General features: G+C 41.7%; 1 protein-coding gene across 2 annotated transcripts in view; it reads left to right on the top strand.

Moving 5' to 3' along the window:
* Nucleotides 1–21,737, top strand: part of LOC134639829 (ATP-binding cassette sub-family C member 2-like) — a 45,978-nt gene extending 24,241 nt beyond the window's left edge. The window contains exons 9-32 of one of the 2 annotated variants that reach the window (XM_063491280.1): nt 953–1,130; nt 1,749–2,003; nt 2,953–3,018; nt 3,169–3,306; nt 3,387–3,533; nt 3,613–3,697; nt 3,814–3,880; nt 4,036–4,162; nt 6,430–6,606; nt 10,179–10,346; nt 10,920–11,103; nt 11,333–11,474; nt 11,572–11,674; nt 11,777–11,996; nt 13,303–13,457; nt 15,240–15,395; nt 15,498–15,697; nt 15,807–15,933; nt 16,044–16,145; nt 16,989–17,132; nt 19,689–19,847; nt 19,934–20,100; nt 20,305–20,499; nt 21,608–21,737. In XM_063491280.1, the coding sequence (XP_063347350.1) occupies nt 953–1,130; nt 1,749–2,003; nt 2,953–3,018; nt 3,169–3,306; nt 3,387–3,533; nt 3,613–3,697; nt 3,814–3,880; nt 4,036–4,162; nt 6,430–6,606; nt 10,179–10,346; nt 10,920–11,103; nt 11,333–11,474; nt 11,572–11,674; nt 11,777–11,996; nt 13,303–13,457; nt 15,240–15,395; nt 15,498–15,697; nt 15,807–15,933; nt 16,044–16,145; nt 16,989–17,132; nt 19,689–19,847; nt 19,934–20,100; nt 20,305–20,499; nt 21,608–21,737 (3,592 nt within the window). Of the gene's footprint in view, nt 1–952; nt 1,131–1,748; nt 2,004–2,952; nt 3,019–3,168; nt 3,307–3,386; nt 3,534–3,612; nt 3,698–3,813; nt 3,881–4,035; nt 4,163–6,429; nt 6,607–10,178; nt 10,347–10,919; nt 11,124–11,332; nt 11,475–11,571; nt 11,675–11,776; nt 11,997–13,302; nt 13,458–15,239; nt 15,396–15,497; nt 15,698–15,806; nt 15,934–16,043; nt 16,146–16,988; nt 17,133–19,688; nt 19,848–19,933; nt 20,101–20,304; nt 20,500–21,607 lie in introns of both variants that reach the window. The other variant, XM_063491279.1, reaches the window with a different exon arrangement.
* Nucleotides 21,738–22,379: the final 642 nt, after the last annotated feature.

The following is a 22,379-nucleotide window of genomic DNA, read 5'->3' as shown; positions in this document are numbered from 1 at the left end:
CGTAAAGGGCTGAAGTAACCTGTAAGAGCTATTTACATTAAAATGGGTTAATACTCAGATTTTTACCTGTACTGTTTCACAACGGGTTAAAAGGCGAATATCCACAATTTACACTTTAATTGTAGGAAATTTTAGTGAGTTAATGCTGATTTTGTTCTTAACATTGGAGAGGAGACAGGCACATCCAGCTCTGAAGATGTGCTTATCTCAGTGTTCTGTAGTCCTGGCCTCCGTCAGGCACAAATTTCACTTTGAGATCCAATCTTCTGAACTGTTCATCTCACAGCAGACGAAGGGAAGAGCAAAGAATGCTTCTGGGCGGTCTCTTTTATACTCTGCCAAGTGCCTATTTGCCCCCCCTTCTCTCTCCTCCTATCTAGTCATTCAAACACATTGTTGACATAAGATCATCTGATGTCCAACCACACACTATCTATCTGATTTATCAAAGTTTACCTCAAAATCCCTTCATTACATTTTCTTCGTTATTCTTAACATAGAAAATCTCATGACATTTGAACATTTAAGAGACATCCTCCACATTGCTGACACCAATAGGTAAAGATCTAAGCTGGATCATGTCCACAGACACAAAATCTAGACTGTTTCACTACTCAAACTACATTTCTCATTTAACATATTGATCAAACTTATATTTTGATTTATCTTTAAACAAAAATAAAAAACGATAAAAAATGAAGATAAAAATAAAGATTAAAACTCTAAATCACTTAAAATAAAAACACCTGGATGTTAAGCCTTTTCACCCTCTCTCTGATGTGATGAGAAGAAGGCAGGGGGTCTTTAATTTCTCTCTGTCCCTCATGTCTTTACACTAGTCATTCATAACCGATAACAGGAGTGGCAGGATGAAATGAGGAAACTGTTAGATAAGTGCTCAAGATGAAGCAGGAGATTAGCATGTTTTTTTCTTTTTTTCTGTTTTTCCTAGATTGATGGTCTCCTTCACTCAGGACAAATCCAGACATGCCTGGGAGGGCTATTTGTATGCAGTGTTGCTGATGGTGGTGGCTCTGCTACAGTCTCTGACCCTACAGCAGTATTTCCAGCGCTGCCATGTGCTGGGGATGAAGGTTCGCACTGCACTTATGGCTGCTGTGTATAAAAAGGTAAAAACAAGAGTGACAGAACACCATTTATTGACATTGGTGTGAAAAAAAAATCAAATGCTGTATAATATAATTACTGTTACACATTAGAAGAAAAAAAATTTCTAGTCATAATTTCCTGCTTAAGTCAGTTGTCAGACGTTTCAGTTTTAAAGAACTTTTATCAGCACATACTGGTCATAGAAAAAACACCTGTGTTAGTCTGTAGCTCTAGTTTCCATCAATACTTTTACTAATGATCTTAATGATTAATTTTGTGAGTTCTCAGTCACTACTGGTGAAGACCCTGATTGTATAGCCAATCAGAATAAATAATTTTTCTTTTTATCAAGTTTTATTAAGTTTTACCGAATCTTGGAAATCAGGAAATGAAGAAAATACTCTTTAGACATTAAAAACTATTTACATTACTTCTTAAAGAAAGTCAGCTTTGCTTTCTTCAATATATAGGGTTAGAGTAGGATTATGGTTTAAAAAAAACTGACACAAAGATCCATCTCCTGCTTTGCTTATATACAAAAACATACAGAGTAAGAAAAAATATCACTTATCATGCTTCTCTTACTTAATTTCCACCCCACTTTCTAATTAATATGCCCTTTTTATCACTTTTCTAAGGCATTAGTGGTGTCCAATGATACTCGTAAGGAGTCAACAGTAGGGGAAACGGTGAACCTGATGTCAGCAGATGCCCAGCGCTTCAATGATGTGACCACCTCTATCCACCTGCTGTGGTCCTGCCCTCTGCAGATCATCATATCCATTGTTTTCCTGTGGCTGGAGTTAGGACCTTCTGTGTTGGCAGGACTGGGAGTCATGGTGTTAATAATTCCAACCAATGCACTGCTAGCAACCAAGGCCAGAAAACTCCAGGTCAGGGGAAATACTTGCCAAATCTTCTTTGCTTCTGTACACCTGCGAGATTCTAAATCAAATAATCAAGATGAGATTAAACTGCAAATTGTAATGTTTTATTCAAAATGTTTAACTAAAATATTGGATTGACTGTTTATGTCATGGTCTGCGTGGCAGGCCGTCGGGATGTGAGGAATGAGGACCCAAACGCTGGACTCTTTATGATGAACAGTGCGTTTATTTACAGTGCTGTAAATAGTTCACACAATAAATCCCCGTGCGCTCCCCTGACAACTCCCGTGTCGTGTCTTCCTCCCAATCAGTCCACACACACGCTCCTCCTAGGAGAAACAATAGAAGCAGCCGTCAGGACACTTCACTACAGCAGGCACACACTATCTGAACGTATCTCACTAAGAACACTGACGTGGAGTCACATGTAACAATCCCGCGTCTGCGGGAACTCCATCATACTCTTAAATAGCTCCCCCGACAAGCCTCATCAGCAGCAGGTGTGTTGCATGGTCTTCGGGTGTGGCCAGCCCCCTAGCAAGGCCACACCCACCAAGCCTGAAGGTGCCTGTCATCCAGCCTACAGGATACAACTGCGTCCGCCCATACACACACACACACACACCTGCCTATACATACAAAAGTGGAACACAGAACAGCAGCACAGTGCAGCTAAAATACATATAATAATAATAATAATAATGATAAGAGACCACACTGCTCATGGACCCTGGGTCCCTCAGACCCAGGTCCCTGACAGTTTAATAGATTTTGATATAGTCCCCCACTTTCAGGGGCTCAAAAGTAGTTGGACAATTGAGTGACATAGCATGCTGGTAAAAAGTTCGTTTTTTTTTTCAAATGAATTAGATAGAATAAATCGCTTTTCAAAACACTTTATTTAAGTATTGTCTTATTGCCTGTTTGACATGAGCTACATTGTGTCTCTTTTCAGATAGAAAACATGAAGTTTAAAGATAAGAGAATGAAAATCATGAATGAAATTCTAAATGGGATCAAGGTGAGCTCTTTTGTTCAGTGTATTCATGGTGTAGATGCCTACCTTACATGTAAGGCTTTGATGCTTCATGAAACTGCAGTAACTTGAACCATAAGTGCTTCCTTCTGCCTCACTGCCTCCTCCCTGTCTTTTTCTTTTGTCTCCCACCAGATTCTGAAGCTGTATGCTTGGGAGCCATCCTTCCAGAAGCAGGTGGAAGACATTAGAGGGGAAGAACTAAAAGCCATGAAAAAGATTACCTACCTACAGTCCATCTCCATCCTTACCTTCCGTTGCAGTCCAGCTCTGGTGAGTTCTGTCAAGGAGCTTCACAGAGAGTAGAATCAAAGGATAAACCACCTTTTTCCTTAAACTATCTGTTCTTGCAGGTTTCTCTGGCCACGTTTGCAATATTTGTTAGAGTGAGCAATGATAATGTGTTAACTGCTGAGAAAGCTTTTACTTCCATCTCTCTCTTCAACATCCTCCGAGCTCCTCTTGCCATGCTGCCCATGCTCATTGCTTCCATTGTGCAAGTAAGTGAACAGACCTACATGAGGCACATGTATCAAGCCTGTGATAACATCAAACTTAACCTGTTCTTTGAATTTTCAGACAGCAGTGTCTAAGAATCGCCTTGAGAAGTTTCTTGCAGGGGAAGACATCGACAGTGACATTGTGTGCCAAGACCCCAGTTTCAGTATGTTCACCATTAGAATTTGCACTTGTTCTACAGCTGAAGATTGAAGCTTACTCACAGTTTTTACATGTGAAGATATAGCTGTTAAGCTGCCTTGATCTGCTTTCATTTTTTAGATACTGCTGTGAGCGTATGTGATGGTTCCTTTGCTTGGGAAAAAGATGCAAAGCCTCTGCTGAAAGAGTATGTCTGTGTTGTTCAACAAAAAGTTACTAGTTAACTTAATTAACTGTGAGATGTTCACCAGGTTTTTTTTTAGCATTGCTTCAGTTTTTCCAGTCTGCCTATTTGCCCCTGATGTGTTCACAGCATTAAGTATAGTTATTATGTGTGTCCAGTGTGAATTTGGACATTGAGCCTGGTCGGTTGGTTGCCGTAGTGGGAGCTGTTGGGTCAGGAAAGTCGTCTCTTATGTCAGCCCTCCTTGGAGAGATGCACAGTACCAAAGGTTTTATCAACATTAGGGTAATGGCTTTTTTTTGTATCTGTAGTGTGCATTAAAGAACATATAAAATCCATAACATCTAATTACGTCTTAACTAAAATAACACAAATGTTCACACAAATGTTTTTTTGTTTTTTTTTTAAACTCAACATGCAGCATGACTGTGACATAATCAAATTAAGTTTGCTTCAGTTTTTACTTCAGCGCCTTCCCTCATCTCTCACGAAGGCAGACTTTTTCAGGAGATTATCAGAATCAGAATACTTTATTATTCCATAAGGAAATTATGTTCCTTATCTTTTTGGTTTTTAAAGACCGAGAAAATCAATGTTGATTGAATCATTTACTGAGTTTATTTAATGACTAAAAGTATAAAATTACTCTATATAGCAGTATCTTTCTGCATTCTCAATCATCCAGATAAGGAAATCCCAAAAAGTTCATAGCGTATTTAGACTCATAGAGTCCCACTGAAAACAATATGTCTACATGAAAAGCATAAACGTTTTGTGATCTACATAGTAGTAGTTACATTCAAGGAGGACAAAAAGTGTAGAAGAATTTAACAATCACAATACAATATTTTATTTTTTTTAAAGAATTCAACAATTAAACATTAAAGACTTTAAAAAACAAAGTAAAGATGCAGAAATAAAAAAAAACATCACCAGCCTTCTTCTTTCAAGCCAGTTTTGATAATCTGGTCTAAACTCATCAGTATTGAAGGAGAAAACAGCAGAATAAAGAAGTATATTTTTGCTAGAGATGGCACGATACCACTTTTTTATGTCCGATACCGATATCATAAATTTGGATATCTGCCGATACCGATATGAATCCGATATAGTGTGTTTTTTAATCAATAAAACAGTTTTTTAATATATTGCTGCATTTTGTATAAGTTTATACTCAAGTTTAAATAAACAACAACACTAAAGCTATTCTGTTATACCTTTATGTAAAAAATACACTGCACCCAAAATATTTCATAGTTCAGAAACACTGATCAATCTAATAAACTTAAACCTACTCTATCATCCCTATTCTGGTATTTTAAAGAGTACTTAGCAGAAATATTAAGCAACCTAACTAATAGGGTTGCAAACTCCCAGCAAAAAAAAAATAGGGAACCACCCCCCACCCTCCACCTCATGATGCTTAATCGACGTAATCAACTTTTATTTGATGCAGTGTAAAAAAAATGCACAGAATTAAATTATTTTTCAAGAATAATTAAATATATTCAATATCTTTCTTCAACAGAATTGCAAACTGCACAGATGGTATCTTCCCAAAGAAAAAAGTAGTATAGCTTACTAGGGTATATTAGACTTAACAGTTAGTATATACAGTAATGGACTTCTATACATTTTACATCAGATTAAAACTTGGGGTGTAAGATTCAGATAATTATTTATTGAAAGCTAGACATTTTAAATGAGAATAAGAAAGATAAGTATGTCTTTGTGCCCCCTTTTCCCTGTTCATGCCCTATCGGCCCCCCTGGCTAAACTTTGCTAGATCCGCCCCTGCACAGTTACCAGCCGTCAGCTACATAGAAAAGGATCCTGGTGTAGAAAGTAATATTAAATAAATTCTAACAACAGCTTATCAAGCTTAAACGTGCTGCTGTTGTTCAGCCGCTGGTTTCCTCTTTCTGGTGCAAAGTGGGCCAAAAACAAAGAAGAGAGACAGACTTGCCACAGAAAAGCCGATCAGCTGATCATTAAGCAGTTTCATGATTGAAGTAGCAGCAGGAGAGCGAGAGGCAGTCGCTCCATATATCGGTTGTTAAGCTTAACGTGGGAATGCTTTACAAACATTCAGAGATGAACTTACACACTTGCTTTACTTCTCTCTGGGATAACTTCCTCGGAGATGAAATGCTGGTTTGCTAGCGAGGCTACAAATACACACAGCCGCTCTATCACGTGATGCATGTCGCAAGTTTTGTGAAGTGTTTTTTGATATTTAATGGATCGGATTACATTTTTTATTTCTCGCCGATATCCGATCCAGTAATTTAGGTCAGTATCAGACCGATACCGATACGTAATATCGGATCGGTCCATCTCTAATTTTTGCACAAATTTTGTGAAATGGAGGCAGATGATTTGCTTATAACTCAAACCATTTTACCCACAGAATAAACTGTTCTCTTAGATTTCCAGCAAAATGATTTTTTTTTCACCTAGCCACTGCAGTGTTTGGTCTGGATAAAACCGTGTGAATGCCAGTTTTTTATGATAAGACAGATGTAATTGAGTTATAATGTATTTCTTCCCAGGGTTCTCTTGCTTTTGTACCACAACAAGCCTGGATCCAAAATGCTACTTTGAGGGATAATATCTTGTTTGGATCTCCACATGAGGAAGAGAACTTCAAAAAAGTAATACAGGCCTGTGCTCTTGCCCCTGACCTTGAGCTGCTGCCTGGAGGAGACCTCACTGAGATTGGAGAGAAAGTGAGTTACACTTTAAATGGTTCAGGTTTTAGGTTACACAAATATTTTTCCATCCATCCATGCATCCATCCATCCATCCATGCATCCATCTTCTTCCGCTTTATCCGGGGCCGGGTCACGGGGGCAGCAGCCTAAGCAGAGAAGCCCAGACCTCCCTCTCCCCAGCCACCTCCTCCAGCTTATCCGGGGGAACACCAAGGCGTTCCCAGGCCAGCCGAGAGATATAATCTCTCCAGCATGTCCTGGGTCTGCCCCGGGGCCTCCTCCCGGTGGGACATGCCCGGAACACCTCACCCAGGAGGCATCCTTGTCAGATGCCCGAACCACCTCAGCTGGCTCCTTTCTATGTGGAGAAGCAGCGGCTCTACTCTGAGCCCCTCCCGGATGGCTGAAATTCTCACCCTATCTCTAAGGGAGAGGCCAGCCACCCTTCAGAGGAAGCTCATTTCCGCCGCTTGTATCCGCAGTCTCGTTCTTTCGGTCACTACCCACAGCTCGTGGCCATAGGTGAGGGTAGGGACGTAGATCGACCGGTAAATTGAGAGCTTCGCTTTTACACTCAGCTCCCTCTTTACCATGACAGACCGGTGCAGTGTCCGCATCGAGCACCAATCCGTCTGTCGATCTCCGGCTGCGAACAAGACCCCGAGATACTTGAACTCCTCCGCTTGGGGCAGGAACTCATCCCCAACCCGGAGTGGGCACTCCACCCTTTTCCGGCTGAGAACCATGGCCTCAAATTTGGAGGTGCTGATCCTCATTCCCGCTGCTTCACACTCGGCTGCGAACCGTTCCAGTGCGAGCTGGAGGCCATCACCCGATGAAGCCAATAGAACCAGATCATCCGCGAAAAGCAGAGATGAGATTCTGAGGCCACTGAAGTGAAAGCCCTCCGCCACTTGGCTGCACCTAGAAATCCTGTCCATAAAAATTATGAACAGAATCGGTGACAAAGGGCAGCCCTGGCGGAGCCCATCACCCACTGGGAATGAGTCCGATTTATTGCCGGCAATGCGACCCAAGCTCTTGCAACGGTTGTATAGGGATCGAATGGCCCATAGCCAGACACCCCATACTCCCGCAGCACCTCCCACAGGACACCTCGAGGGACACGGTCGAATGCCTTCTCCAAGTCCACAAAGCACATTTAGACTGGTTGGGCAAACTCCCATGCGCCCTCAAGTATCCTTGAGAGGATAGAGAGCTGGTCCAGTGTTCTGCGACCAGGACGAAAACCACATTGTTCCTCCTGTATCCGAGGTTCGACTAGCGGCCGAACTTTCCTTTCCAGCACCCTAGCATAGACTTTCCCAGGGAGGCTGAGGAGTGTGATCCCCCTGTAGTTGGAACACACCCTCCGGTCCCCCTTCTTAAAGATGGGGACCAACACCCTGGTCTGCCAGTCCAGGTGTACTGGCCCTGATCTCCACGCAACATTGTAGAGGCATGTCAACCAGAGCCTTCAGGAACTCGGGGTGGACCTCATCCACACCAGGGGCTCTGCCACCAAGGAGTTCTTTAACTGTCTCAGTGACCTCGCCCCCGGAAATTGGCGGGTCATCCCCCTCATCCCCAGACTCTGCTTCCTCCTCGGAAGACGTGTCAGTGGGATTAAGGAGGTCCTCGAAGTATTCCTTCCACCGCCCGACAATTTTCTCAGTCGAAGTCAGCAGCACTCCGCCAGCACTATACACAGTGCAGGTAGAGCACCTCTTTCCCCTCCTGAGACGCCTGACGGTTTGCCAGAATCTCTTCGAGGCAGTCCGAAAGTCTTTTTCCATGGCCTCTCTGAACTCCTCCCACACCCGAGTTTTTGCTTCAGCCACTGCCTGAGCCGCATTCCCCTTGGCCTGTCGGTACCTGTCAGCTGCCTCCGAAGTCCCACAGGCTAACCAAGCCCGATAGGACTCCTTCTTCACCCTGGTGACTCCTTCACCTCTGGTGTCCACCATTTGGTTCGGGGATTACCACCACGACAGGCACCAACCACCTTGCGGCCGCAGCTCAATGCAGCAGCTTCGGCAGTGGAGATGCTGAACATGGTCCATTCGGACTCAATGTCCCCAGTTTCCCTCGGTATGCTGTTGAAGCTCTGCCAGAGGTGTGCATTGAAGATCTCGCAGACTGGGGCCTCTGCTAGGCGTTCCCAGCACACCCTCACTACACGTTTAGGTGCACCGGGTCTGTCCAGCATCCTCCCCCGCCACCTGATCCAACTCACCAGCAGGTGGTGATCAGCTGACAGCTCAGCCCCTCTCTTTACCCGAGTGTCCAGAACATATGGTCGCAGGCCTGGTGATACGATTACAAAATCGATCATCGACCTGCGGCCTAGAGCATCCTGGTGCCACGTGCACTTATGGACACTCTTATGTTCGAACAAGGTGTTCATTATGGTCAAACTGTGATTTGCACAGAAGTCCAATAACAAAACACCGCTCGGGTTCAGATTAGGGAGGCCGTTCCTCCCAATCACACCCCTCCAGGTCACGCTGTCATTACCCACGTGAGCATTGAAGTCTCCCAGTAGGACAACAGAGTCTCCAGGTGGAGCACCTTCCAGCACCCCACCCAGGGACTCTAAGAAGGCTGGGTACTCTGAACTGCCACTCGGCGCATAAGCGCAGATGACAGTCAGGACCCGTTCTCTGACCCTAAGGCACAGGGAACAAACCCTCTCATCCACCGGGAAGAACCCCAACGTACCGCCAGCAAGCCGAGAGGATATTAGAATGCCCACCCCAGCCCGCCGCCTCTCACCAGGGGCAACTCCAGACTGAGACAGAGTCCAGCCCCTCTCCAGGAGACTGATTCCAGAGCCCAAGCCAATCGTAGAGGTGAGCCTGACTATATCTAGCCGGTACCTCTCAACTTCACGCACTAACTCAGGCTCCTTCCCCACCAGAGAGGTGACATTCCATTTCCCAATTGCCAGTCTTGGTAGCTGGGGATCAGTCCGCCAGGGCCTCTGCTCCTGGCCGCCGCCCAGGCCTCCGCTCCTGGCCACACAATGCATCCGACCCCTACGGTGCCTCCTGCGGGTGGTGGGCCTGCGGGAGGATGGGCCCATGTCCCCTTTTCGGGCTGTGCCCGGCCGGGCCCCATTAGTCCATGGGGCCCGGCCACCAGACGCTCACCCTCGGGCACTCTCCCTGGGCCTGGCTCCAGGGCGGGGCCCCGGTAACCCCATCCCGGGCAGGTTGAGCTGTTCCCTCAATGTTTTTCTCATAAGGGTCTTCTGAATCGCTCTTTGTCTGGTCCCTCACCCAGGACCAATTTGCCACGGGAGACCCTACCAGGGGGCAACAGCCCCCAGACAGCATAGCCCCTGGGATCCCTGGGACACACAAACCCCTCCACCACGATAAGGCAGATTCACGGAAATACTGTATTTTTCCTGTATGCAAATACTGTGTATGATGTTTATTGTAAACACATGTAAAATATTTGTTTCTTAAATACATGACAAAAAAGTAACAAAACAGAAGAGCTTTTCTAATTATATAAGAAAGGCTTCCGTGCATTAGATAGAATCCCGGTATCTCTTTTCCCCTCCTTTCTTCTCTTTTCAGGGTATCAATCTCTCAGGGGGTCAAAAGCAACGTGTGAGCTTAGCCAGAGCAGTCTACAGTCAGGCTGATATTTATCTATTAGATGACCCTTTGTCTGCTGTGGACTCCCATGTAGGAAAGCATCTGTTTGAAAAAGTTATTGGACCCAATGGAATACTTAAAAACAAGGTTTGTACTTAACAACATATGCTAAACATTTCACTTTAAAATTAATATTTTAAATAGAAATCAGTATTTAAAGTGAAAAAAACTCGCCCATTTCCCATTTAATTTCTTCTGAGGAATCTTGATATGAAATACTATCTGCACAGGATAGTCCAGCTGTTACTTGCTTAGAAAACATGGTGTCTAATTTATAGTATTTTACCTCATTTTACCCAGGACCAGAGCATTACGTAAAGGTTACATGAATAGCCTAAATATCACACTAAATGACCAAGATAACTGAATAGCTAATAATGAAAGGTTAGGAATGAAAGCCACTCAGAAATGGAATTACAAATTAGAAAAGGTTTGGCTTTATAAATGCTTTTTAAATGATTAAACCAATTATTGTTAATTCAGTCTGTGAACTGAAACATATTCTCTTTTTGATAAATACAATTTATAAACATATTTAAACACAATTTATGTTTTTTTCTTTCTTTTTCTTTAATACTTAACAATGTTGTTGTAAATCCTATCTAACCCTATTTGATTGGTGAATTCAAACCTGAGTCTCATATATCTCTGACCATACAGACTCGTATCCTGGTGACTCATGGCATAAGCTTCCTGCCATACGTGGATGAAATTGTGGTTTTGGAGAATGGAGTCATTTCTGAAGTTGGATCCTATGAAAACCTTCGTGCCAGTGGAGGAGCTTTTTCTAAGTTTCTCGACACATATGCCAAAGAGCAGAGCAATCAGAGAAATTCAGAAACAGGTGATTACAACCTTTTCTTAGTATATTAGGAATATAATCTGCACACATCACATGTTTTTCTTTGCTGTACAACCAAAACCTATGCTAAAATTATACATCACAAATATGAATGAATTAAATTTCTTTTTGTCATCTTTTATGGATACTTTGTGTTGATGTTGTTCACATATTGACCCAAGTGCCATAAATTACTGCCATATGTAAAACACCATGTATATTGTTATTTTAGGTGAGGGCCAGGACGCAGAAGACTTTGAGCTCATCCCAGATGGAGACAATGCCCAACCTGACGGTCCTTTAGAGGACACTGTTTCTCTTACACTGAAGCGAGAAAACAGCATCCGCCGCAGCCAGCGCAATGGCAGGTTCGAGCTTGTTAAAGTTATAGATGAAACCAGGGAAACAGCTTGTCTCAAACACCATCTTTAGCAGAATGTCCATTTCATTTTTTCCTCAATTTTTTTTTAGTGTCAGATTAAGAAGAAATACTTCCATTAAAAAATCTGCAAATGCTTATGAACCACAGAAAGGCCAGAAGCTTATAGAGAAGGAAACTATGGAAACAGGACAAGTAATATAATGTTTTTTCTCTGCCTAAGTAATGACACAAATAGCACAAGATTACAACAAATGATAGCCTGTTTCCTGAGTGCCGTCTCCCGCTGATTTCCAGGTGAAGCTTGCAGTGTTCCTGCAGTACCTGCGAGCCATGGGCTGGGGATATTCTGCCATGGTTTTCCTCAGTTACTTCACCCAGAACGCTGCTTTGATTGGTCAAAATTTGTGGCTGAGTGACTGGACCGGTGATTCTGTGGAGTACTACAACATGACATACCCTTCCTGGAAGAGGGACACAAGGGTGGGAGTGTTCGGAGCTCTTGGAGTGGCTCAGGGTAACTGAACAGTCATTCCTTTTGCATTTGCAAATATTTTCAGGTTCGTGCAAGTTAACGTTAAGGAACTGTGTGTCTTAAAGACAGGAAAATTCCGTACTCTGTTATTTAGGATCCACTCATTTTTAGAGCGGTTTGTAGACAACCTAAACATCCAGTCTTTTTATTGTACTAGAGAACTTGTGCACTGTGTGCGTTAGGTCCTTTGTCACAGGTACCCATGCTGCAAAGTGCATAGGCACCTATAATTTCTTATGTCAATAATTAGGAGGAATTTATTGATATACAGAATTCTGTTAAGCTGAACTGAATCTTCTCAAGCTAAACTACCTAGTGTAATTAAAAAAAAGTGTAATAAAACTAAACTAATCAATCAAAAACAAAACAAAACAAAAAATAAGGAGGATGCTTCAGAGCTGTTCGGTCTGGGCGAGTGATGGGGCTGATGTAGAGGGTGGAGATGAGTATAAAAGTAGAGAGGAGTACAAAGAAGACATTTGTTATTTATTTGTTCTTTAACAGTATTTTATTTGCAACGTTCAAATATGTTTTTTCTTTTCATATGATATTAAAATCACAAAAAGTGTGTACATTTCACATACAGCATATTTCATTTTAATATAAATAAAAATCTAATGGAAGAATAGTTGATATCAACATACTTTGGGAAATTATTGAAATTATTATTGAATTGCCAATGCTTGTACAGATAACAATGAAATAGTGCTGGCTGCTCTTTCATATTGTGAATGGGTGACCAATTACAATGTCAGAGTGATACGTTTTATTCCAGCTGCTTTATATTGTAAAAAGACTGGCAATTTGGACCTTGGTTCATCTTGAGCTCAGCTTTACATGCAGTACATATATTACTGATTGAACTATTTTTTTTATAAGAATAAAAATTGAATATGAAAAAAGTGAAATACTATTTGATTTGTCAGTATAGCCCTGCGACAGACTGTCGATTTGTCCAGCTTGTACCTTCCCTCTTTCCCTGTGGCAGCAGAGACAGGCTCCAGCCCCTGCAACTCTGAATTTCATACAAGCTAAACTTTGTCATTAAGAATTTGTGAACATCCAAACCTGCTCTGGTCTCCAATTAACAAGATTCCTAATGACAATTAGCATTTTCGAAAATAAATATTCTTTTGCAATAATAATAATAATAGCAGCCATTCTATATCAGTAGGCAGGAAAAAGCACACCTGAGTGTTACTGTAAGTTCAAGGTTCTGTTCACGGTGGATTTGTCTTTGTCAAAAATGTAGTTCTATTATTTAGAAACTTTCTTGTTTTTATTGCAGGTCTCTTTCTGTTCCTTGGCACACTGCTCCTAGCCAATGCTTCCATTGATGCAGCTCGTATCTTGCATTCACGACTTCTTAACAACATCCTGCGAGTTCCTATGGTTTTCTTTGACACTACACCTATTGGAAGAGTGATCAACCGCTTTGCAAAAGTAGGGTCTTGTAGTTCACTTTTTAAGGATTCTTTTCATAGTTTTCAATATTTATTTTATCTTCTTGTGGCTTGTATGTTTACAAATACAAACTAGTTATAGTTTGTATCATTTCTAAAATAACAGTGCTAAAAATTAAAAAACTAAACATTAAATTTAAAAAAAGGCTTTCTTTCTGTTTGCTGCAAGTTGTATATCCACTTGTATTATTTAATTTTTCCCACTTTATCTCACATTTTTTAATACAATCCTAAATATTCTTAAAATTGTTCTCTCCTTACGTCGTTCTTTAAAGAGGCTTTCTTCCCAATTACCTCCTCAAGTGTATAGTTCAGTTCAATTTTATCTAGTGCTGACACACGCTATACAAATACAGGCCATTTACCATTTACTAAAGGGTAAGAGAAAAAACCCTCAAACAATCAGATGACTCGCTATGAGTCAGTACTTGGCGACAGTTGGAATGAAAAACTTCCTTTTAACAGGAAGAAACCTCTGGCATGACTAGACTCAGAGACGCCATCTGCCGTGACCATTTGAGAGTGAAAGAAGGGAGGCGAGACAAAGACACACTGTAGAAGAGAGCCAGAGATTAATAATAATTAAATGCAGAGTGGTGTTTAAACACAATATATTAAATAAATCAATATACTGTTCAATTCATTTCAATTTTATTTACACAGTACCAAATCAACCTATTTGCCCCAATACTGTAATATGTGTGTAGATCTGTTGTCTCTGTTAGCTGCGGCTACTAAATTCAGCCACTTGTAGAAAAAGGGAAGAAGGAGCTAATTTCTCTTGTATCCTCACATCCTGCTTATACCAACAAAAGGGTCTTAATGGACTAATAATTAATCATTAAATTATTAAGTCGTTAGAATGGCTGTAAGTGCCACGGCTAGCGGGCCAAGCCATGTGGAGTTTGTGAGAGAGGACCCAAACGCTGGCACTAGCTTGGATGCGAGTGAGCTTTATTTACACAGAGAGGATACAAACAGAAGTGGCGATGGCATGTGCAGAACCTAAAGGAAACCTAAACTGGGGAAGCTAGTAAAACAAACCTGAAACCTTAATCCACAGAAGGACATGCAGGGGGAAACGCACGGAGGTAACACAAAGTGACTCAGGGAGACAACACAGACAGACCAGCGACGCGCACGAGAGGACACACACTACAGAGAGAAACAGGGAAACTACACACAGGAGGGAGACACAACTGAACCTAGTTAACATGACAAAACAGGGAGGGTGCAAAACTGAACACACTGACATCAGACACGGACTTTCACAGTAAAACAGGAAATACACAGACTGGTCTCAGAGACAAGGTGCAGACGAAGAACAGAGGGAACACACGAGCAGGGACGACTAAACACTAAACAGAGGAAGAACAGAACCCGAAACCACAAACAGAATACATAATAATAATAATAATAATAATAATAATAATAATAATAATAATAATAATAATAAACACAAAATGCTGGGTCACATGACCCAGGACCACGACAGTAAGACTGTATTTTTTGGAACAGCTCTAATCTCAGGAACAACTCAAAACTTTAAAAGTGTTTAGTCACTGATGAACATCCATGACTTATCATTGACATTTTCTCCAATATGATCTTTAGCTTTTATAATACTCGACTTCATTCTTCTAGTATTATTTACACTTAGAATTTTGCTAATTATGTACTTTTTATGTTTTTACATGTGCATTATAAATAAAATTGACGTTTGACTTAAATAAGTACTAACTCTCCAAATATTATCCTAAAGGACATTTTTACCATAGATGAGGCCATTCCTACTAACTTGCGCGCCTGCCTTCAGTGTCTGCTGGTTGTACTGGGAACAATATTTGTCATCTGCCTGGCAACTCCTTTCTTTGCCATAGTTATCATTCCTCTGGCTCTAATCTATTTCTTTGTACAGGTAAGCTAAACAAGGTAAAGAATATATGTAAAAAAGCTACCCTAACTTTCCTATAATATGAAATGCAAACTGATTTTGTTTTGTCTTTCTCTCTACACCCAGCGCTTTTATATTGCCACTTCAAGACAGCTGCGCCGGCTGGACTCGGTGTCTCGCTCACCGATATACTCTCACTTTGGTGAGACGGTGTCCGGCCTGTCAGTGATAAGAGCCTACAAGCATCAAGAAAGGTTTCTTAAACACAATGAAGTAACTATAGATGAAAACCTCAAAAGTATCTACCTGCGGATCATGTCTGACAGGTCAGACATTGAACAGTGTACCTGCAAACACAGATAAGCATGTGATGCTAAATGATGAGACCCTAAAATTTGTTTGTGTGCATATTTGTGGGGTTTGTTTTCTTGACAGATGGCTGGCCATACGTCTGGAGTTTGTTGGAAACCTGGTGGTGTTTTTTGCTGCTCTGTTTGCTGTCATTTCCAGAGATTCTATTGACAGTAATGTGGTTGGCCTATCTGTATCATATGCCCTTAGTGTCAGTCACAAAAACACTTTAACCCTATTTCATCAGTGTTTATGTATGCGGTAATACTAAAATGCAGGAATAATGTAAACACAGACCTCTCTCCGGTTGGGGTTGTGCAGGTAACCGAGACCCTCAACTGGCTGGTGAGGATGACCTCAGAGCTGGAGACCAATATTGTAGCTGTGGAGAGAGTGAACGAATACACTCACCTTAAGAACGAGGCACGTAGAAATACTTTGTGAGCAAGACATTATTTATCCATCCATCCATTCTCTTCAGTCTATCTGAGTCACGGGGATGCTGGAGCCTATCCCAGCTACCATAGGGTGTGTGGGTGCTAACTACCATGCTGCCATACGACATTATTTATACTTTGGTTAAATCAAAATCTACTGTTTTCTTAAATAGGACATGAATTTTAAGATTTCTACAGGCTGTGAGTTTATTGTAACTGTGACAGTTCAACAGGAATCTAATAAGCTTGGGTGTGACATCAACTGCAATGTTAGCCAACTGTACAGTGATAATACTTTTATTCCCAGCTGCTGTTTCTCCACTGTTTCTTAACATACTACCGATAATTGTTCAGATAACTGTCAAACAAACAAGATTTTGATGCAACAATTTCATTTTATGTTTCACTGACATTTGATTTCACATGTTTGAACTCCACCTGTTATATTTGAGTTGGGTTGTTTATTCATAATGGCACCAGAGCTCCACTGATTAGCACGTCCCATCATGCCGTTCATACTGAATTTAATCTGAGTTCGAATATAACATTGCACGTGTACACTGGGCCTTAATTGTTAATCTTGGTTGCATATTTTCATTTGAGCTATTTAATTTTTTACCAAGCGTGACATCTTTTTAAGTTTTTTTTTTCTTCTTTATTTTAGTGGTGTATGCATGCATGTCTGTATGTATGGTGTCTGTATAATTTTGTTTCCTATCTATCTTGGTTTGAATATTAATGCACAACATATAAAAGATCTATCTTAGCTCAATTTGATAGCTTTTGTACTTTATAACACATGTGTTCTGCTTTTGTTTTTTTGGTACAGGCTGACTGGGTAGCTGACACTCGACCTCCACAGATGTGGCCAGAGGCAGGAAGAGTGCAATTTGAGAACTACAAAGTCCGTTACAGACCTGAATTGGATTTAGTGCTGCATGGAATCACTTGTGACATCGACAGCACTGAGAAGGTATGTGTGTGTGAGTGTGAGACATTCTATTGTTTGGGGTTGTTTTTTTTTTAATGTTTTATAGACCTAGATCTATTAATCAATTACTCAAGAAAGATGCCACAGATCAGTCTGTGTTGACAGTAATTACATATAATTAAACTGTAAAAATAATGTGAACTATCAGTTTTTCTTTTAATTTATACATTATGTGTATTACTGTATATTATAATCAGCTGTGGTATGTAAACATTTAACTAGTCTATGGGCAGTTGTTCCCAAACTTTTTTTGCTAGGCCCCGGAATATTCAGCATTGCTATCAATACATCCATCCATCCATCTTCTTGCGCTTATCCGGGACCAATTCGCGGGGGCAGCAGCCTAAGCAAAGAAGCCCAGACCTCTCTCTACCCAGCCACCTCCTCTAGCTTATCCAGGGGAACACCAAGGCGTTCCCAGGCCAGCCAAGAGATATAATCTCTCCAGTGTTTCCTGGTTCTTTGCTTTAATGCTGAGGACCATGGCCTCAGATTTGGAGGTGCTGATTTTCATTCCCACCGCTTCACACTCGGCTGCAAACCGTTCCAGTGCGAGCTGGAGGCCATTACCCGATGAAGCCAACAGAACCACATCATCCGCAAAAAGCAGAGATGAGATTCTGAGACCACCCAAGTGAAAGCCTTCCGTCACTTGGCTACGCCTAAAAATCCTGTCCATAAAAATTATGAACAGAAGAGCAGCCCTGGCCGAGCCCATCACCAAACAAGAACAAGTCTGACATTGCCGGCTATCTGGACCAAGCTCTTGCTATGGGATTGAATGGCCCGTAGCAATGGGCCATTCAATCCAGGAGTATGGGTGCTCCCATACTCCTGGAGCACCTCACACAGGACACTCCAAGGGACACGGTCGAATGCCTTCTCCACGTCCACAAAACAAATGTAGACTGGTTGGGCAAACTCACATGCACACTCAAGTGTCCTTGAGAGGGTAAAGAACTGGTCCAGTGTTCCACAACCAAGATGAAAACCGCATGGTTCCTCCTGTATCCGAGGTTCGACTAACGGACAGACCCTTCTTTCCAGCACCCTGGCATAGACTTTCCCGGGGAGGCTGAGGAGCGTGATCCCCCTATAGTTCTTAAAAATGGGAACCATCTACCAATCCAGAGGTACCGCCCCTGATGTCCACACAACATTGTAGAGGTGTGTCAACCAGGACAGCCCTACAACATCTAGAGCCTTCAGGAGCTCAGGGCATACCTCATCCACCCCAGGGGCTCTGCCACCAAGAAGTTGTTTAACTGCCTCAGTGACCTCGCCCCAGAGATTGGCAGGTCATCCCCTTCGTCTCCAGATAGGACTCCTTCTTCAGCTTGGTGGCTCCCTTTAACTCTGGTGTCCACCATTTGGTTCGGGGGTTAGCACCACGACAGGCACCAACCACCCTGTGGCCGCAGCTCATTGCAGCAGCTTCAGCAATGGAGGTGCTGAACATGGTCCATTCGAACTCAATGTCCTGAAGCTCTGCTGGAGGTGTGTGTTGAAGATCTCGCAGACTGGGGCCTCTGCTAGGCATTCCCTGGGATAGCTCAGTAGGTAGAGTGGTTGCCCCATGATCGGAAGGTCGGGGGTTCGTCTCCACTGAACGGCTACCCTGAGGTAACCCTGAGCAAGGTACCGTCCCTACACACTGCTCCCCGGGTGCTGCATTGGTGGCTGCCCACTGCTTCACTGGGTGAATGGGTTAAATGCAGAAGAGTAATTTCCCTAGGGGGACTAACACATACACATTATTATTATCCCAGCACACCCTCACTATACATTTAGGTGCACCAGGCTTGTCCAGCGTCCTCCTCTGCCACCTGATCCAACTCACCATCAGGTGGTGATCAGCTGACAGCTCAGCCCCTCTCTTTATTCGAGTGTCCAGAACATATGGTCGCAGGTCTGGTGATACAATTACAAAATAATCATCAACCTGTGGCCTAGAGCATCCTGGTGCTACATGCACTTATGGACACTCTTATGTTCGAACATGGTGTTCATTATGGCCAAACTGTGGTTTGCACAGAAGTCCAACAACAAAACACCGCTCGGGTTCAGATCCGGGAGGCCGTTCCTCCCAGTCACGCCCCTCCAGGTCTCCCTGTCATTCCCCACGTGTGCACTGAAGTCTCCCAGTAGGACAACAGAGTCCCCAATTGATTAGGGTAAGCTCAAATGCTGACAACTTTGAAATATTGACGTCAAAGTAAAAATGAGTAAAGACTGTCTGCATTGCAACAATATATATCACGGAATTACTGCAAATAGCAGTAATGACTATAAGCACTATAAAATATCTGCTGACTCTGAAAAATGTTGCTTCTTTCTGTAACACATAACATTACGGAAATGTCTAAGATCTTTTACAAACTAAGTACAGACTGAGTATATTTGCTTATTATTGCATTATTTATTGCTATACTGTTAAATACGATTTATATCCAGAAAGAAAAATGTGTAGTTTTTTTTTTTTTCAAATATGCGCCAGCTGTTATTTTGATCTTATGTGTTTTCCCTCATTGCATTCAGATTGGTATTGTCGGTCGCACAGGAGCTGGGAAATCAAGTCTTACCAACTGCCTGTTTAGAATTATTGAAGCTGCTGAAGGTCGCATCCTCATTGATGATGTAGATATCGCTACAATAGGCCTGCATGACCTGAGAAACAGACTCACGATTATACCACAGGTATACACATAAATATAAACAATAACCTTGTCAAAGAATTTGATATTTATAAAAGTACACTGATATTTGTAATCCCGTGTGCACAGGATCCCGTTTTGTTCTCGGGGTCACTGAGGATGAACCTGGATCCATTTGACAAGTTCAGCGATGAGGAGATTTGGAGAGTGCTGGAGCTCTCTCATCTAAAGAGCTATGTATCAGGGCTGCAGGAAGGATTACAGCATAAAGTGGCAGAGGGGGGAGAAAACCTCAGGTGGGTGATAACAATACGGCCTCTGGGTATAAGTTGTATATAAGTATAAGTTTTGTACAGTTCATTATTCTAAACTTTATGTAATGTTCTGCAAAACATACATAAACCTTAATTTTATTTGAACACATGAGTCATTTGTGGTTTACTTTTTTCTTTTGCAAAAAAACCTCTTAAGATATCAATGCTTTAATACAATCTTCCCAGTGTTGGGCAGAGGCAGCTGCTGTGTCTGGCTCGAGCACTCCTGAGAAAGTCACGTATCCTAATTCTGGATGAAGCCACTGCAGCTGTTGACCTGGAGACAGACAACCTGATTCAGAACACCATCCGCAAAGAGTTCTCAGACTGCACAGTCCTTACCATCGCCCACCGCCTGCACAGTATCATGGACAGCTCTAGGTGAGTTATACCTTTTCCCTTAACATTTTTGGATGAAATTTTTGGAATTCATGACAATGTTTTTCTAACATGAAGCATAAATTTGGTCTTCTTTTGCTGCTGGCTCAGTGAATTTTGGTCGGATAGTGACGAAACATGTAGTTTCAGAATCTATGAGATATCGGCTTTCAGCACCCGACAGCATGTACATGTACGTGCCGTCGGATCTTGCTTTGTGTTTACATCTTTTTGTGGAATCCATTTACCCTTTGCTCTTTAATCATTTGCTGGTTTAGCTGTATGGCGATATATAGTTTTGTAAGCTTTAAGCTGGCGTTTCTGGAAAATACATTTATATTAAAAAACAGATTTCAGGATTTACTGAATCGATATCGCATTATTCAAAATAAAATCGATTTGAATCGGGAAATCGATTTTTTAAACCCACCCCTAATCATACATGAGAGTAATATTTGACCAAATGATCTAGACCAAGGGGTACTGACTCTCTGTTAGTAGTTTTAACACTTGGACTTTACCTTAACCTAAACTTACTTTACTGTAAGTTACTTTATTTTGGCTAAGATGTTGAGCTGACTATCTGATACTGTGCATTTGTAGGTCTTCTGTGTGTTCTTTTCATTACTTAGATTATTTTGCTTTCCATTTCTGTTCTGTTTTGGTTTATACTTTGGTGTTTCAGCAGTTAACGTAACAAAAGTTCCACATGTGTGAGGTCAAAGTTAGCCTCAATTTGTCAAGAAGTTACATCACTAGTAACTTCACTTGGATTCAGTGAATCTTTAAATGGGTATCTGCTAAATAGTTCTGCTAGTTTAGCAGAACATTGTAAAAGTGAACAACCAGTAGTACAACAGATTGGTCCTGACCTCAACCTTGTAATAAAAGGCAGCACTATTTGTTTAACCCTTTAAACTTTGATTCCTTAGAATAATGAGCGTACCCTTTCCCTCCAGTGTCTGTTTGCATCTCCCCTGAGTTAACTGTTCACAGAGACAGCACAAATATTTACACATCAGTTTTCACTTTTGAGCTGGGGCTGCCAAAGCCACACAGTATGGACTTTTCTCAGTGGGCTACTATTAAATCCTGTGTGTCTTTCCAACAGGGTAATGGTGCTTGATGCTGGAAAAATAGTGGAATTTGATTCGCCGAGCAACCTGCTTGAGAAAGAAGGTCATTTCTACGCCATGGCAAAGGATGCTGGGATAACACTAGAAAGCAGCACACATTTATAATCTATACTGTTCTTTTAGGGAAGATTTAGGGCCACAATTTGTTGTGTATGTGTTTTATTTGTAGGTTTCATTGTGAAGACTGGATTTTATTTTTATGTAAAGAAACACTGACATATGTATCTTATCTACAGGGAACAACATAGGGAAAACATATTGTATATGTAACGCATTTTATGTGTGGAAAAATAAAATTTCTCTCTGAAATCATGCTTAACTGGTTTTAATTTCAAAAACCTCTTTTTTGATACAATGTTATCAGTCTGTTCATCAGGCCTCTGCATCCATTTACATCCATCTATTAAAATTGGCTTTGGAATGGATAAAGCAGGCTAATATTAAGCTTTGGGAATGGTCTTCCCAACCCTAACCTCAACCTTACTGAAAATTTGTGAATTACACTTAAAAACCGGGTCTATGCTAGGAAACTCACCCATTTAAACTCTACCAATTCTGTCCAGGAGATGGTCAAATATCCAGCCATAATTACTACACCCAAAAATGTCTCTCTGAGGTGTAACTTACAAAGGGACGTTTAACCAAATATTAGCGGACACGTATTTATATGTTTGACCCTGTTTTGATTAGAGAAAATCCTAAATAAATTCATCCTGTGCATCCAATTCTTGTTTTTTAAACTGACTC

Source organism: Pelmatolapia mariae, linkage group LG13 (genome assembly GCF_036321145.2).
Source record: "Pelmatolapia mariae isolate MD_Pm_ZW linkage group LG13, Pm_UMD_F_2, whole genome shotgun sequence".
Lineage (NCBI taxonomy): Eukaryota > Metazoa > Chordata > Actinopteri > Cichliformes > Cichlidae > Pelmatolapia > Pelmatolapia mariae.
This window is presented reverse-complemented; position numbering and strand designations above follow the sequence as displayed.